At 54.9% G+C, this 16953-nt stretch overlaps 1 protein-coding gene across 14 annotated transcripts; it reads right to left on the bottom strand.

Moving 5' to 3' along the window:
* Positions 1-7456: 7456 nt before the first annotated feature.
* On the bottom strand, positions 7457-16532 carry ZNF467 (zinc finger protein 467). Of its 14 annotated transcripts, none has more exons than XM_035254427.2 (6): positions 16087-16222; positions 14355-14465; positions 13986-14058; positions 13454-13570; positions 12120-12230; positions 7457-9334 (listed from the first exon to the last, which is right to left on the bottom strand). In XM_035254427.2, exons 3-6 carry the CDS (start codon positions 14017-14019, stop codon positions 7806-7808), a joined length of 1791 nt encoding a protein of 596 aa, XP_035110318.1. In that variant the 5' UTR covers positions 14020-14058; positions 14355-14465; positions 16087-16222; the 3' UTR covers positions 7457-7805. The 14 variants fall into 14 exon arrangements, with proteins under 14 accessions (XP_035110318.1, XP_078199606.1, XP_035110317.1 ...); XM_078343480.1 differs by lacking the exon at positions 14355-14465 and adding an exon at positions 13678-13737; XM_035254426.3 differs by lacking the exon at positions 16087-16222 and adding an exon at positions 15563-15667.
* Between the last annotated feature and the right edge of the window lie 421 nt (positions 16533-16953).

Below are 16953 nucleotides of genomic sequence, written 5' to 3'. Positions count from 1 at the left end.
AGGATAATTGCTTGAACCCAGGAGGTGAAGGTTTCAGTGAGCTAAGATCACTCCACTGCACTCCAGCCTGGGTGACAGAGCGAGACTTCATCTTGAAAAAAAAAAAAAAAAAGGAACTGAAAGCAGGTATTCAAAACAACAACAACAAAACCAGCTATATGTGCACCCCTGTTCACAGGAGCGTGATTCACAATACCGTAAACTGGAGGCACCCAAGGGCTCATTGACAGATGATTGGATAAACAATGCTGTGTAGACATGCCACGGAACGTTCAGCCTTGAGAAGGAAGGAAATTCTGACGTCTGCTACAGCGTGGATGAACCTTGAGAACATCATGCTAAGTGAAATAAGCCAGTCACGAAGACAAATTCTCTGTTATTCCACTTATCAGAGGTCCCTAGAGTAGTCAAATTCACAGAGATAGAAAGTAGAATGGTGGTTGCCAGGGGTTGGGAGAGGAGAGAATAGGGTTTAATAGGCACAGAGTTTCAGCTCTGCAAGGTATGTTAGTCAGGATTCTCCAGAAAAAGAGAGCCATGGGGGTGTGTATATACATATAGAAAGAGATTTGTTTTAAGGAACTGGCTCATATGATTCCAGGGACTGGCAAGTCCAACATCTGTAGGGTGGCCTGGCTGGCCGGAGACCCAGGGAAGAGCTGATGCTGCTGTGCACGTCCAGAGGCTTCTGCTGGGTAAGTTCTCTCTTCTTTGTGGGGGGTCAGTCTTCTGTTCAACTGATTGGGCGACACCTACCCACATTATAAAGGGTAATCTGTTTACTCCAAGTCCACCAATTTAAATGTTAATATTGTCCATAAACACCCGCACATAAACATCCAAGATAATGTTTGATCACATGTCTGGGCACCATAGTCTAACCAAGTTGACGCAGAAAATTAACCATCACACAAGATGAAAAGAGTTCTGGAGATGGATGGTGGCGACGGTCACATGATGTGAATGTACTTTATGCCACTAAACTGCAAACTTAAAAATGGTAAAGCGGTTACATTTTAAGTTATGTGTATTTTGCCACAATATACAATTGTATCTAGCCCAAAGTAGGTGTTTGATATATTTTAGTTGATTATTATTTGAAACAGAGTCTCACTCTGTCGCCCAGGCTGGAATGCAGTGGCAAAATCTTGGCTCACTGCAACCTTTGCCTCCCAGGTTCAAGCGATTCTCATATCTCAGCCACTCGAGTAGCTGGGATTACAGGCATGTGCCACCACGCTTGGCTAATTTTTTTTGTACTTTTAGTAGAGACAAGGTTTCGCCATGTTGGTCTCCAACTCCTGACCTCAAGTGATCTGCCTGTCTCAGCCTCCCAAAGTGCTGGGATTGCAGGCATGAGCCACCGCGCCTGGTCTGGTTTATTAGCATTATTATTCCCAGCATCTGACAATGCCTGCTGGTACTCAGTGCATGCTTGTTGAATAAGTGACCGAATGAACGACCTTGTTTAAATGACTTAATTGCTCTGTGTCTCAGTTTCCTCATCTAAAAAATTTGAGGATAATAATGATTACCATGAAGATTGATTGTGGAAATATATATGACCTGTGTGTGTGTGTGTGTGTGTGTGTGCGTGCACATGTCACATCACACATATATATACATATATATGTATGTGTGTATATGTATATACATGTGTATATATATATGTGTGTGTATATGTCAGGTTGGGAGTCTGATACAGCAAGTATTAGACAAATATTGGCTACCATTATTAGTAGTAGTAATAATGGCAAACACTTTTCCCACTGGCCACCTCTTTCTTTGGAGCACTGACTGGCACAGACGTCATGCAGCTGTGGCTCTGTGAAGGGTTATGGAAGAAGGACGAGTTCTGCTCATCCAGTGCCTCAATGGCCCAGGAACTAGAATAGGGAACGCAGCACAGATGGGTTTCCCTGAACTCACGTTAAGCAAGATGAGCCCTTCTCACCTCTGACCTAGTATTGCAGATCGCTGACCTCCCGTGGCCAGCACAGTTTAGTATCACTTGCACTTCTGTGTCTTGCATTATCTCTTGTTTCTCTGCCTCCTCTTTGTTCCAGTCCCAGCTCCAGTCAAAACTCAACCAGGACCCTCCTCCCACAGAAACCCCCTGACTGCTCCAGCCCACGCCCTCTACTGAAGAATAGGATACTATACCCGGGTTGAATTTTAGGCATGTCATGAAACTCCAGCCTTCTCTCTTAGCTAAGGGTTAGGTTTGTGGGTCAGGAACCATGAGTGATATTTGTTTCTCTGGAGTCTCCCAGAGCACCCAGCATCCAGGGCCATGAGTGATCCTTAAACTTGTCTTACATCTGAACTATCAACTCCATGAGGGCAAGAGCTTTCATTCTATTCCTACCATGTTTGCACAAGGCTGGGTAGTTTTTTTTTTTTTTGTGAGACAGTCTTGCTCTTTCGCCAGGCTGGAGTGCAGTGGTGCAATCTCTGCTCACTGCAAGCTCCAACTCCCTGGTTTAAGCATTTTTCCTATCTGAGCCTCCTGAGTTGCTGGGATTACAGATGCCCGCCACTACGCCCAGCTAATTTTTGTATTTTTAGTAGAGACGGGGTTTCACCATGTTGGCCAGGATGGTCTCAATCTCCTGACCTTGTGATCCAAGGGCTGGGTAGGTTTTAAAGCTCAGCCAATGTTTATGGAGGATTAAAATGCCAGACTGGCCCTGAATGCCTGAGGCAGTCAAGCCTGGGGAACATCTCCAGATCACTCTACCAGCAATTCTTGTCGTCCAACCCTGCAGATGGAGAGGGAGAAGATACAGGAGGCCGGGCTGCAGAAAAGATTCTTGTGTCTTGCTAGTCCTGTGATAGGCAGGCTTCACGAAAGCCCGAATAAGTATGGCTTTAGTCCCCTCACTTCACTTTGCTCTGACTTCGCCCTGCCAAACCCAGTCTTGACGAGTAATTTCATTTCCCTAGCATGGAAAAGAGAAACAGTCCAGGCACCTGAGTATCTTGCAGTATAAAGCAATATACTGGCCATGTGGCACACTGGCTGTGAACTGACCATTTCCCCTGCTTCTCAAATTGAAAAGGCAGCAGCAACTTGGGAACTAAGCGCCTGGACACATTGGGTACTTGTGAATTGGTGCTTGTGCTCTAAGGAGCTGAGTCTTGGGGTTAGGCTTGAAATCCTAAGCAGATGAGAAACCCTGCCCTCTTTAACCACTGCTCTGCTCTCCTCTGGGGTGCCCATGGGAGGGCAGCCCTGTTCTTTGTTTTTCTCCACCTCCTTCCAGCAAGAGTGTCATCAGAATGGCTGTGGTCTGGGTTCCATTTAAGACTCTCCAGGTTGGCTGGGCGCAGTAGCTCATGCCTGTAATCCCAGCACTTTGGGAGGTCAAGGCGGGCAGATCACGAGGTCAGGAGATTGAGACCAGCCTCACCAACATGGTGAAACCCTGTCTCTACTAAAAATGCAAAAATTAGCCAGGCATGGTGGTGTGAGCCTATAATTCCAGCTACTCCTGAGGCAGGAGAATCGCTTGAACCTGGGAGGCGGAGGTTGCAGTGAGCCGAGATCATGCCACTGCATTCCAGCTTTGGTGACAGAGTGAGACTCCGTCTAAAAAAGAAAGAAAGAGATTTCCCAGGTCTCAGGTATCTAAATTGGTTAGAGGTTCTAAAGACTGGTCTAGGTTAGCAGTGGAGGGAGGAGATAAGAACCCACAGAAAGGGCTGAGAGGAAGATGAAGGGTTAGCCAAACACAAGCTTGTAAAGACCATCTGAGTCAATGGCTGCCAAAAATTCTGGAATGAGATAGTTTGAGCTCAAAAGCTCAAACCTTTGAGATGGGGTAGAGGTGGGGTACAGAGAACTGGGGGCTCTGATAAAGACTAAGCCATGAAGAAGACTCAGGCATCGCTAGGTTGATACCTTGTGGGGTTAAGGCCTCCATGGCGTTTCTTCTATTAACGATCACAATCCAGAGAACTTGGATATTATCATTCTGGTGACAAGTGAATGTGTGCCATCTCCCTCACAAACAAGAATTCAGGTCTGTGACATGGAACAGAGCTCTCCAATGTTCTGGGAGTTCCAGAGATGGAGGTTGCCTCTCGGCTACCAGGACCCCAGCCATCATCACAGGCCTTGAGTGGACTCCCCAGTGACTCTAATATTATCCTTACCTAAGTGTGTCATCCCACTAAAAAGACTGGGAACAGTTTCTGTTTGAGATGAGGAAAAAGCCCTGGATACAGACGGTGGTAATGGTGATGCAACGCTGGGAGGATGCTTAAGCCACTGAGTTGCATACTTAAGCATGGTGAGAATGGTAAATTTCATGTTGTTCATCTTTTACCACAATACAAAAAAATTTAAAGATTGGGGGCCGGGCTCAGTGGCTCATGCCTGTAATCCCAGCACTTTAGGAGGCTGAGCCAGGCAGATCACAAGGTCAGGAGTTTGAGATTAGCCTGGCCAACTTGGCAAAACCCCGTCTCTACTAAAAATACAAAAATTAGCTGGATGTGGTGGCACGTGCCAGTAGTCCTGGCTACTCAGGAGGCTGAGGCAGGAGAATTGCTTGAACCCGGGAGGTGGAGGTTGCAGTGAGCTGAGATAGTGCCATTGCACTCCAGCCTGGGTGACAAAGTAAGACTCTGTCTCAAAAAAAAAAAAAAAAAAGATTGGGAGGCACAGGCTCCATGGAGATTAGAGGAGGAGGAGGGGCCACTGACTAGGAGCAGATAAGAACTGGGAGGACAGAGAATCGAGGAAGAAATGTGTTGTGAGAAGGGGAGTCTGAGGCCTTCTTTCCTCCTCCCCCAGCCATCCACAAAGCCTGTCTATGTAGCTCCGTGTTCACCCCCGCCTCCTCTCCACAGCGTTCTGTCCCCTCAGGTCTTTAGAGCCCACAGAATGCCACCTAACACTTACATTCTCTGCTTCATGGACCTCAGTGTCTCATCTCCAGTCAGACTGCAGGTTCTTTATGAACAGGTGGCATGTGCTAAACATCTCTGTGCTAGTTACAGGGACTGGCACATACTATGAACATTCTGGGCACATACTGGGTACTCGGTACCCGTTATACAGTAAGTCTCCTTTTTTGATCAGGATTGGGGAGAAGTCAATTTAGCTAATTAATAAGACCTTTCTCTTCTTTCTATAGAACTAGTTAATGAGTGCTTCACTTCTCTGAGCATTTTCATACACCAGGATGTGGTTCTAAGGTCAAAAGTCTGGTGCTTTATCAAGGTAGTCATACCTGGGGGTGGCTCAGACCTGAGGGAGCATGGGGGTGGTAAGGATTTTAGTAAGGGATTGATTTCAGTGCGGCCACCGCTTTCTGAGTCTGGTACTCCTCCTTGGGAACAGCTTTCGGAAACCTCATCCTGCCATCGCAGTCACGGTGCATTTGTCGAGCAGACGTCTTCTGAGTTGGCTACTGCCAGACTGGATGCTAAACAAATTTTGACTATTTGCAAACAAGCTCAAAAATAAAGACAAAGATATGCATGCCTGGTGGAGAATCTTTAAAAGAATGTGAAATCCCGAAAGTGTCTGGCACATGGTAGGCCTCACCAAATATGCTGCAAGATTCAAAGCTGTTCTTACACACGAATTCCTGAATGTTTGAAGAAGGGAAAACATTGCTCTAACCAACACAAACATTGTTTTTATGTGTTCGATTTTAAAAGTCTGTGAAATGACTTTTTTAGCTGGAATCACAAGCTCTGTGCCTAAGAGTCAGGGTAGGGGACCTCGGAGAAGCCCAGCTGGGCTTTAAGATGAGGGCGAGTGCTGAGGACTCCCATCCCTTGGTCCAAAGAGGCCAACTTCCTTCTGCTCAGCTCCAGACACCAGTTACCAAATCTTTTGCTTTTTTCGCAACAGAAGATGCAAGTCTAGATTTTTATGTGCCATTTCAAGATATTTAAAATAACCTGGAATCACCTACTCATTCTTGGCCATAAAACTTAACACACCTACATTCATGCCTCCTCTGACAGGCTTCCCAGCCAACGTCCCTCCCTCACCTGAGATCAGGTCTCATTGTTGCCCACCTTCTCTGGGACTTTGCTTTTGTAATTCACCATTGTGATCTGAATTTGAACTCAACTGCTCCAGATGCTGCTCTCACCAAGACTGGATTTGGCTTGCCACAAAATCCAAAGGGGTGGGAAGTCTTTTGCCTTGATGACCTCTCTCTACATCCCCTAGTGGTGTCCCAGAGGCTGCTGTCCCAGGCCCCCACTTTCTCATGCCACACTCGGTTCTTTGGGAAGATCATCCACTCCCCTGTGGCTTCAGGAGCACATGTGAATGGGTGGATGGTTCTCAGGTCTGTGTCTGCAGCCCAGCCCTCTCCTGAGCTCTCCACCCACACAGCCTATTCCCTGCTGGCCACAAACTGCTCACAACTCAGCAGACCCAGGACTGCACCCCTACTATGAAGCTGTCCTTCCCCTCCTGCATCCCCCTTCTGGGAGTATGCCACTGCCATCCAGTCAGCATCAAGCAGAAAAAATAGGGCTGAGCTCATTGATTCCCCACCCACACTAGTCAACAGGTCCTGTGTCCTCTGCCTATTAAGTGTCTCTTGAATCCATTACTTCTCTGTTTCTTCTGACAAAACTATGGTCCCAGGTCACCACCACCTGTCACCAGGAGGACTGATGTGCAGGCCTCCAGTCTAGCTCCTGAGTTGTCTAGCCAGACATCTTTCCAAAATGCAGGAATGTAAGTGTGGCCCTGTTCCTTCCCCACATAACACTGCCGGGCTCCCCCTCCCTGGGACTGGTCTAAACTTCAGGTGTGAAAGGCCCTTCCATCCCTCAGGCCACTGCTCTGGCCTCTTTTCCCGGCTCACTGGGAAATGAGTAATGCTCCGCTCCAAGTCCCATGAGAGGCAGAGGGGGGTCAAACCCAAGATAATCACTGCCAGCTCCATTATCCTTCCCTTTCTGCTCACCGTCAGGCAGCCCCAGCTCTCGTACCTGCCTAGGCTAGAGACAGGCAATGCAGAGACTTCTGGACCCAGCAACCTTAAGAGAGGACTTGCTGCAAGTGTGATGTGGAAGCAACCTTCACCTGCAGCGGACGCAACACCTCCTTCCTCACGCCCTGAGCTCCGAAACCCCGGAGAAAGCTGCAAACTGAGGCCTCACAGAGTTCCCAAGCCCACGCCAAAGGACGGCCTGCCCCGCTTCGGCTCCAGCCTGTGACACCTGGCACAACAGAAATGCACCCTCATGTACATCCTTCCTTATACTTCAGAGCTAGAAGCAGGAGTCACCGCGGTAATTTGGTGAGTAAGTATATTACATTTTGATTTGGGAGAACCAATTAACAGCATCTGGCTAAATGTAACTTACTCAGGACAGAAAGGGAAGGGGGGTAGTCTGTGTCTGGATGGAGGTGGGACAGTGGCCAAGGAGAGTCAGGGGTTCCCTCCCCCGACTCATGTAACAGTCCTGGAACTTTGTGATTTTAATTTTTATGAAACTTTAAGTACATAGATAACCACGCCTTCCCTCCCCAGTCGAGGCCGCGCTGGATCTGGGAAACATCTGCTTTCCGATGGGGTACCTGGGTGGGAGCCTTGCAAGGACTTCAGCCTCAACTGTTCCCAGCATGGGTTCGCTTGCGTCTCTGTCCTAGGAGGTCCGAGATGGGAGTGCAGTGCGGACTCAGACACTGCGGGAAGGAAACAGGAGTCCCGCGGAGGCCGAGCCTCTGGCAGCAGCCCAGGCCGCAGTGGACAACCCAGGCGTTCTCATGGTCCGGGCCTCTCGGAACTGTGGGCAAAGGGTCCTGGTGAGAACAAAGCTCAGAAGAAGAGCGGGGGCGGCGCCACCTCTGGGGAAGCCGGCCAGGCTGGGGGCGCGAGGGCGGTGTCCGGGGCCGCCGGGGCGGCTTCGCGGTGAATGAGCTGATGCCGCACTAGGTGGGTCTTGCGGCTGAAGCTCTTTCCGCACTGCGGGCAGGAGAAGGGGCGGGAGCCCGTGTGGATCGCCTGGTGGCGGACCAGGTTGGTTTTGGAGCTGAAGCTGCGGGCGCAGACGGCGCAGGAGTGGGGGCGGCTGCCGGTGTGCACCGCCTGGTGGCGGCCCAGGTGCGACTTGCGGCTGAAGCGGCGGCCGCACTGAGCGCAGGCGAAAGGCCTGGCGCCGCTGTGGGCCCTGGAGTGGGCGACCAGATTGGGCCGCGAGCCGAAGCGGCGGCCACACTGCGTGCAGGCGAAGGGCCGTTCGCCCGTGTGCACCCGCCGGTGCCGCGCCAAGTGCTGCCCGTGGGCGAAGCCGCGCCCGCAGTCCGGGCAGAAAAAGGACCGCTCGCCCGAGGGGTCGCGCTGGGGCGTCGCAGGATCGGATACCGGGACGCAGCTTGGTCCGCCAGGCGCGCTAGCCAGGGGCTCGGCGGCGGCGGCGGGATCCACGGTGGCGCCCAGTGCGCACACGTCGCACCCGAAGGGGCGACTCTCGCTGCGGTGCAGACACTGGTGCGTGGCGAGGTTCTTTTTCCAGCCGAAGCTCAAGCCGCAGTCCGAGCAGGCGAAAGGCTTTGGCTCGGGAGGGGATGGGGTGGAGGACTGGGCGGTGGGATGGGGAGAAGCGGGAGCGTCAGGAGAGGGCCGGGCCGAGCCGGCCGCCTCGTGCACCCGTTGGTGCCGTACTAAGTGCTGCTTGTGCGTGAAGCTGCGTGCGCACTGCGCGCACTGGTAGGGCCTCTCGCCCGTGTGGATGCGCTGGTGCCGAATCAAGTGAGTCTTCTTGCGAAAGCGCTTCTCGCATTCCGTGCAGGGGAAGGGCCGCTCGCCGGTGTGGGTCTTCTGGTGCGAGCCCAGGTGGATCTTCTGGCTGAAGCGCTTGCCGCACTCCGCGCAAGGGTAGGGCCGCTCGCCAGTGTGCGTGCGCAGGTGGCGGGTCAGGTGGGCCTTCTTGCTGAAGCGCTTGTCGCACTCGGAGCACGGGAAAGGCCGCTCGCCGCGGTGGCTGCGCTGGTGCAGCAGCATGTGGGCCCGCTGCGTGAAGCTGCGGCCGCAGTCCGGGCAGGCGCAGGGGCCCTCGCCCCGGTGCAGCCGCTGGTGCAGTCGCAATGTCAGCTGGTCCCGGAAGCGCCGCTCACACTCTCCGCAGCCGTAGGGCTTCTCGGGGATCGGAGGCCACCCGGACAGCGCGAGCCCACCCAGCGGCCCTGGGGCCCCCGGCTCCAGTTTGTAAGCGACAGCCAGATGCCCCAGGTCAGGCGCAGGAAAGGGGCTGGGAAGTAATGATAGATGCTGGGGCCATTCGACCTCCTCTTCTGCCTCCTGATCCTCATCCTCCACCTTCACCTTCCGAATCATCCACTCGTCTCCTGAAAAGTAAAAACAAGAATTGTGTATTGAGCTCCACATGAGGCAACGTTTATTTAACTATAGGATCTCCACTTCCTGGAGCCCTGCGGTCTGGCTCTGCTGTCCACTCTACCTAGCAGTTCCTGGAGTGACCAAATCCGCAAATCTTCGCAGTTCTCCTCCTGCACTCTCTACAGCCTGGGATGCCTGTGAACACCACATCCCTCCTGGGGGCTTCCTCCCGGCCTGCATGTGCCCAGGAGCCCTCCTGCACCCCTGAAGAGGAAGGTCGTCAGAGCTTCAGTCCCCTGCTTCACTCCAGGTTCACATCCCTTTGGTGGCTGGCCCAGATCTCCCTGCTCCAGCACTGCCTTTCTGGGACCTCAGTCTCACCTGTCCAACAGCTCTCCTTGATGCCTGAGCTTCCCAAACCCAGCCCTGGCTGACTTTAAGCTTAGGACTAGAGCCTCCTTCCCTGGACACCTCCCCTGGGCTGCTTCTCTTGCTTTCTGACCACCACCCGCAGCCCACCCTGCCTCTAGTGGCCACGGAACCAGGGTGCCCTCATGTTCCTGCTACTTCCTTCTTCCTGCTGTGACAGCCTGAAGATAAATCCCCATTTAGGAAGACCAGGGTGGAGTCCACAGGGCCTGGGGAACTAGTGAACACTGAATCCAGAGAAGCAGGGAGGGTGCTCTGGGGGACCCTCAGCCCAAGGGCAGGTTGCAGGGGGTTCTGCTGGAGTGTCGCCCCTCTCAGGTGCTGCAATGGTCCAGCCAAGAGGAAGGAGCCCGGGGTCCAGACAGGAGTGTCCCACTTAGGTTCTCATCTGTCACTAACTAGGAGTGTGACTTTGGTTCAGTCACTTACCCTCTTTGAGTTACGTTTCTTAGTCTGCTCAGAAAGTTCGGCTTTTGTGTAAGAGTTGGACTAGTTTAAAGCTGCTATGCCTGGTGCGACACCATCGGCTCCTGGGGAACTTGGAGAAAATGCACAAACAGGGCAAGGCCCATGAATGTGCGCACATCTTTAAAGCTCCCTAAGTGATTCTCATCTGTGAGACACTGAACCAGGTGATCTGAGTTCCTGTCTGGTCTGAGCCTTGATTCCATCACACGTGGACTTCCACAATCAGAGGTACTCCCAGTTTCCATCAGCCCATTGACTTCAAACACCTGTCTACTTATCCTACTGTGATATTGCTTTCACCTTCATTGTGCCACTCTTCACTTTTCTACTCAAGAACCATCAATAGCTCTTATTTATTTTTAGTTGAGTCAGGGGTTTGCTCCGTCTCCCAGGCTGGAGTGCAATGGCGTGATCACTGCAGCCTCAAACTCCTGGGCTCAAGTGATTCTCTCACCTCAGACTTCCAAGCAGCCAGGACTACAGGTGTGCACCGCCGTGCCTGACTAATATTTTTTTATGTTTTCAGAGATAGGGTCTTGCTGTGTTGCCCAGGCTGGTCTTGAACTCCTGGCCTCAAGCAATTCTCCCACCCAGCTTCCTGAGCCACTGGGATTACAGGCATGAGCCACAGTGCCCAGCCCAGCACCCTATTATTTATAAGATAAAACGGGTTCTAGCTGCATCTGAGGCTCACCCCAACCTAGTCCAGCTTTCTTTCCCCCAGGCATGGACCTTCCACTTCAGCCAAGTTGCTCTCCTCCCTTTTCCTGCTGCAAGGTCTTCTCAGCCTAGAACATCTTCCCATCCTCCACCCCACCCTCTTCAGAACTGACATCTACACCTTTCTCAAAATGCAGCACAAATTAATGTTTTTTGACAAATTCCCAGTGCATGCGGATCTTTTAGCATAAACGCCTATAGCACCTTCTGTTAACACTTTTGTACTTATTTCTAACTTGCCTTTATACTGTTCTTTTCATTCTTTGTTCTGGCTCATATTAATGTCATCACAAACAGATTTTATCTTCTGGGGAGCAGACATTTTGTGTTCCATTTCTTCTATGTCTGATAAGAAAGGTGTCTTTATGTATCTGATAAAAATGGGGACAGCCACCACTTACTGAGGACCAATGGTAGATGAAGTGTACACACACTGTCACAAATCTTCACAAACCGAAGCTCCCGGTGACAAGGTAGCCTATCTGAGACCACTCAGCTAGGAGATGCAGAGCAAAGATTCAAACCAGGTCCCGGTAACTCTACGGCTCATCTCTTTCCACTGTATGCTTCACATAGCCTGTGCGTGGTAGGCACTCAACAAATCCTTGCTAGAGAAATGACATCCCTCAGGCAAAAGGTAATAAGGATGGTGCCAGTGGAAGGAAGCACTGGTGGGATTTTTGAGAGAGAATGAGCAGTTTGATCACCCTGGGTATGGGGAGATGAGTTGGATATGGCAGTTGTGGAGGATCTGGGTGCCCTCACGATCCGTGGAAGCTGGGACGGGAGCCTGTCAGAGGAGGGGGGCGTGTCAGGGGAGAGGTAGTAAAAAGGTTGGTCAAAGCCATTTATTTTCATGGCAACTGTAATTAGACTTGGGCTGGGGGAAATATGGAGGGGGAGGTAGGATTTCTAGAAGGCATTTGAAGGGAGGCTGTGTTTCTCTTTGGTGACCAGGCTCTCTGACTCCTGCCATCTACAGATGTGAAATTCCCTTTGGACACTGAAGCTCTACAGCAGAAAGGTACCAGGGCCTGAACTCATCCTGGGTTGGAAGGCCCTGGACTGCCTGTCTCGGGGGATTACCTGCTTCATGAGATAGCAGCTCTGGAGCTTGCGGGGCCCCTGTTCCCTTAGCCTGAACCCATCGTGGGATGAAGTGATGGGAAGACTCACCTGGGCAGGGGCCCACAGGCTGAGCCTTCTGTGCTGTGCATGCCTGGCCTCTGCAGGGGGCCTTGGCTTGTTCTGTGCTGGCACCTTCCTCCAGTGTGGGGGCCTCTTGCCCTGGGAGAGAATAGGATACCTCAAGGGCTCCGGAGACATCACAGATGGGCAAAGGGCCCCACTGGTGCTGGGAAGCAGGAGCATTTGAAATCCTGGCTCCCGCCCAGCCCACAGGGTTCCTCCCACATCCTACCTGAATTCAGGGGCTGAGTTCCCAGCTTCCCTGGGACTGCTCAGCCTCCTTCAAGCAGGGCAGCTGCTAAGGGTATGTAGGTTGCAAGAGCCACCACTGTGAGGAGTTTCTGGAATATGCGTATGTAAGACAGTGGAAGCAAGGAAGGCTCCTGATCTGAGGCCCCTAGGAGAAGGGCTGGGGCCTTCCCAGCCCCCAGATATACCCTAGTTCCAAGCAAATCACTGGGGAGGATCAGGATGTCCAAGTCTAGGCACATTCCTGCCTTAGTGCTCTGTTCTGGCTATACTCTTCCCTGAAGCACGTTTCCCAAATCTGCTGAGCTGCCTCCTTCACCTCTTTTATTTTTCTTTTTCTAGAGAAATGTCCTCTTTGTCACCCAGACTGGAATGCAGTGGCACCATCATACCTCACTGCAGCCTGGGCTTCAAGGGATGCTGCTGTCCCAGTCTCCCCAGTAGCTAGGAGCACAGGCATAAGACACTACATCCCTAAGTTTTAATTTTTTGTGGAGAGGGGATCTCACCATGTAGCCCAGGCTGGTCTTGAACTCCTGGCCTCAAGCAGTCCTTCCACCTTGGCCTCCCAATGAGCCACCATGCCCGGCTTCCCTCAGCTCCTTCAAATCCTGCACAAATCTTATCTTCCCAAAGACACCTACTCTCACCACCCTATTTAATCCTATAGCATGCCTCACCCACTCCCAGCCCCCTTCAACCCCCTCACCAGACATTATTCCCTCCCCCAGAGCTATTATCATCTTTGAACATAGTTGATAAATGTCCTTATTTTATATTTATTGTTTGCTAACTCTGCACTCACTAGGATTAAGCTCTTGAAGGTAGGAATCTTTGACTGGTTACTGAGGCATTCCAAATATTTAGAATAGCACCCCACACATAGTAGGTACTTAATAAATATTTAATGAATGGAAGGAGGGGAGGGAGGGAGGGAGGGAGGGAATGGCAGGGAGGAGAGATGGAAGGGAAGAAGGGAGGGAGGGAGGGAGGAAGGACAGGAGGGAAGAAGGGAGGGAGAGAGGGAAGCAGGCAGACTCCTCCCTGAGCCTCTCCCTGTTCCTGTTACCTACCTGAGCACCCGCCCAGTGCTCTCTCTTCCCTGGAAGAGGACATCTGCTCCTGGGCATTATGGGATCCTTCCCTGGGCTCACTTTGGGGGGCCATCTCTGGCTGTCCCACAGAGAATCCTGTTACAGGCAGAAGGATGGGTCCAAGTAAAGCATCCAGTACAGAACAAGTAATCAGAGGCAGGGGCTCTTCCCCTTCCCAGCCTGCCCAAGAGGCTTTTCCCAACCTGCTCAGGAAGGACAGGCTCTCTCACCAGCATGGACACGGACAGGTATCAAGCTCAGTCCTTTTGAGTAGAGTCAAAAAGGACAGAAGGAAGAGATATCACAGATGTAAATATCACTGTGCTCTGTGAGTGCGGGAGTGTGCATACTAGAGCGCAGCCTCCACCGTGTCCCAGGCATTGAGAACCCACGCTACAGAAAAGGGGCCTTGGGGTTGCAGGCTCCTGAGGGTGGCTCTGCTGGATGAGTTGTAGATGCCCCTGAATCCTCCTAAGCCCTTCCTCAAGTCCCTTCATTTCTGCCAGCTCACCCAGGGAGCTGAGGGCCTCCAAGGTCTCCCTCATGGCAACCCAGAGTAGCACCTCCTGGGATCAGCACAGACCCTGTGGAGAAAAGACAGCCATGTTCAGATTTTTCCCACGCCAGCTTCCACCTGAGGCCTGGCTCTGCCCAGGAGCTCCAAAGGGGACATCTCTAGGTACAGGAGGGAGAAATTAGGGAAAATGGATTTCAGAAAACCAAGATCTTTGAAGGTGGCACAAGAAGGCCTTGAAGCCATTTCTGCCAGTTCTGTTCGGCTCTGGAAACCAGCTGCACCGCCGCACCACCCCTCACCTGGCAGGTCTCTGCGCCAGCCCCAGCCCATCAGCACCCCAACTCCACGCCCCAGTGTCCTTGCCTGGGGAAGTGCAGAAAGATTTGATTCTCTGGAGAGAGGCTGCAGGGTGAGGGCCCAGGATGGGGAGTGGGAAACTTCATCTCTTAGGCCCTCCAGCTGTCACTGCTGGAGCTGGTGAAATAGGAGCCAGCCCAGGGGCGGAGGTGAGTGTCACTTTAGGGCTACTGCTAGGGTAGGTCCTCCAGAGGAGATTCTTGTAGGTAGAAAATGACCTCCTCTACCTAAATCCCTACCGCAACACCACCGCTTATCCGCGAGGGGCTGCCCCAGGCCCGGACACCGCCCGGGCTGCCCCTTCCCTCCTCTTCCTCCCGCGGCTCCTTCGCCCTTCCCCCAGCAGGCTCCCCTCCCCCACCTCCCCAGCAGCCTTCCCTCTGCCCCGCCCCTCCCGCTCCCTCTGCCTTCCGCCCTCTCTCCCCGCGAATCGGGCCGCCGCCCCGGCCCCGCCCCCGTCCCTCCGGCTCCGCCCGCCCGCGCCCGGCAGGGCCAACCCCTCGAGGCCCCCTCGGGGTCGGCCCTCCTCTGCCACCGCCTCCCCGACCCTCCGCTCCCGTCCGTCTCGGCGGCAGCGCTCCCCTCCCCCTCCCAGACTCCGGGCTGCCTTTCCCTGCCCTCCCCGTTCTCCCCCGCTCCATCTCCCTCCCTGGCTGCACACCCTCTCCCTTCCTTTCCCCCTCCTCTTTTCCTTCCTCCCCAACACCCGCCCTCCTCCTCTCAGCTCTTCTCCCCAACCCCGTTCTCCTTTCCCCTCCGCTCCCCTCCCCTCCCTCCTCTCCTCCCCCACCCCGGTTTCCCTTCCTTCTCCTTCCCTCGCCTCACCTCGGTTCCCTTCCCCTCCCCCTTTCCAGCCCTCCCCCCCATCTCCCCGCCGCCCTCCCCCTCCCTCCCTCCCTCCTTTCTGCAGCTCTCCTTCCCCTCCGAGGCCCCCGCCTCCCTTCCCCCTCCGTCTCCCCAGCAGTCTCCAGCTTCGCTTCCCTCCCCGTCCCCAGTCCCCAGAACCGCTCTTCCCCTCCCCCTCCCGGGCCGCTCTCCAGCTCCCGGGTCCTCCGGCCTCCAAGCGTGGGGGTCTAGGACTGACCCGCTCGCTCCGGACCTTCCCGTGGGTCCTGTCCTTCCTACCCCGCTTCCCCTCGGAACACCCCTCCGCGCCTCTCCCCTCCCCCGCAGCGCCCCTTCCCCATTCCTGCTCCCTTCGGACTTCTCCTCACCCCTCCCAAGTTTTCCTCCGGACCGGACCCTCAGTTCCACCTCCCTGCCCCGCCGTTCTCCCGAGCAGCTCCGATCGCCGACGTCACTCGGGTCCCGGCCTCCTCCCCGGCTCCAGGGCTCACCTGTCAGCGCCCTCCTCTCCCTCCCCTCCCTAGCGGCCCGGTCCCCAGCGCCCGCTTCTTCCTCCCTTTCCCCCTCGGCCCCCTCCCACACTCCCTTTCCCCTCCCCTCGGGGCCCGCCGGCCCCTTCCCACCTGCCTCCCGCCCGGCCCCCTCCCAGTCGCCGCCCTTCCTTCCAGCCCCCCTCCGTCCCCTCGACCCCCACAGCCTCACCCCGCCCGCGCCTGGCTTGCCCTCCCGCCCCCCGGACCCTAAGCTCCCCTGACCCTGCCCCTCCCCCACGCCGGCCGGCCGCGCCCCCACCCCCGGGACTGTCACCTGCGCGGAGCCCGCCGCGACCCGAGCGCTGCGAGGAGGGAGACGCGGGCGGGGCCGCCTGCAGCGGAGCCTCCCTGGCCCTTACCTGGCGGGCCGGCCTCTCCGCCCGCGCCACGGGGACCCAGGCGCCCGGGCCTCCGGCCCCGCCGGCTCTGCTCACAATGGCGCCCGCCGCCTGCGCTCGGGTGCTGACGGCCCGAAAGACTGACAGACTGACAGCCCCGAAACTTCGCGGGGAGGAGAGGGATAGACGCGCGGGGAGCGAGAGCCGGGAAGCCGCGCCCGCGAGGGAGGAGGGACCGAGGAGCGGGAGGGGAGCCCCGGCGCACCGAGCTGGGGGAGACAGGGGCAGGAGGCTTCAGGAGTGGGGTCCCAGGAGGGAGCACGGCAGGCTTAGGTGGGCAGGTGATGGTCCTGAGTCCCCTTGTCCGGAGTAGGTGCTGGAGTGGGAGCTCGGGACCGGGGAGGGGAGGGGAGGCTGATGGGAGAGCGGGTGGAGGAGGGCGAGGAAGCTGGGGAGGAAGGGCACTCGGGCTGCGGGGAAGGGTGCCGAGGGAGGGTGCTCCGGGCGCGGAGGGAGGAGCCGGAGAAAGGTGGAGCGCGAGCGGGTGGGGGGGCGAGGAGGAGTTGGGGGGACGAGGAGGGGGCGTGTCGGGGGAGCCAGAGAGTCGTGCGCTGCGGTCTCTAAGTCGCCGGTTCTAGCCGGGTGTGCAGCGCCGCACTCCCGCGGGAGGACGGCCGTGGGGGGGGGGGTGGTCGGTATGGGAAGCTCCGGTCCCGCCCCAGTTCTCCACCCGGATTCCACCCGGATCCACCCAGACCCACAGCCCCTCGTCCGGAGTCCCGAGGACCCGCTTCGAAACCAGCCGCGGGAGCCGCTGGGGGAGACGGGAGAGAGGGCTGGGCCAGTGCCTGCGAGAACCGGCCCTTCGAAGTAGAAACTGGGGAGAGG

The sequence above is a fragment of the Callithrix jacchus genome, chromosome 11, assembly GCF_049354715.1.
Source record: "Callithrix jacchus isolate 240 chromosome 11, calJac240_pri, whole genome shotgun sequence".
Classification (NCBI taxonomy): Eukaryota; Metazoa; Chordata; class Mammalia; order Primates; family Cebidae; genus Callithrix; species Callithrix jacchus.
The sequence above is the reverse complement of the archived record's forward strand: the minus strand, read 5'-3'. Positions and strand labels throughout refer to the sequence as shown.

What these genes read in the sequence shown, in the direction of transcription:
- ZNF467 (XM_035254430.3), bottom strand. Translation starts at nt 14,019, where the DNA reads ATGAGGGAGACCTTGGAGGCCCTCAGCTCCCTGG. An exon ending in AGCACTGGGCGGGTGCTCAG is followed by an intron (nt 12,231 to 13,453) that starts GTAGGTAACAGG and finishes ATTCTCTCCCAG; the next exon opens with GGCAAGAGGCCCCCACACTG. An exon ending in GCCTGTGGGCCCCTGCCCAG is followed by an intron (nt 9,335 to 12,119) that starts GTGAGTCTTCCC and finishes TTTACTTTTCAG; the next exon opens with GAGACGAGTGGATGATTCGG.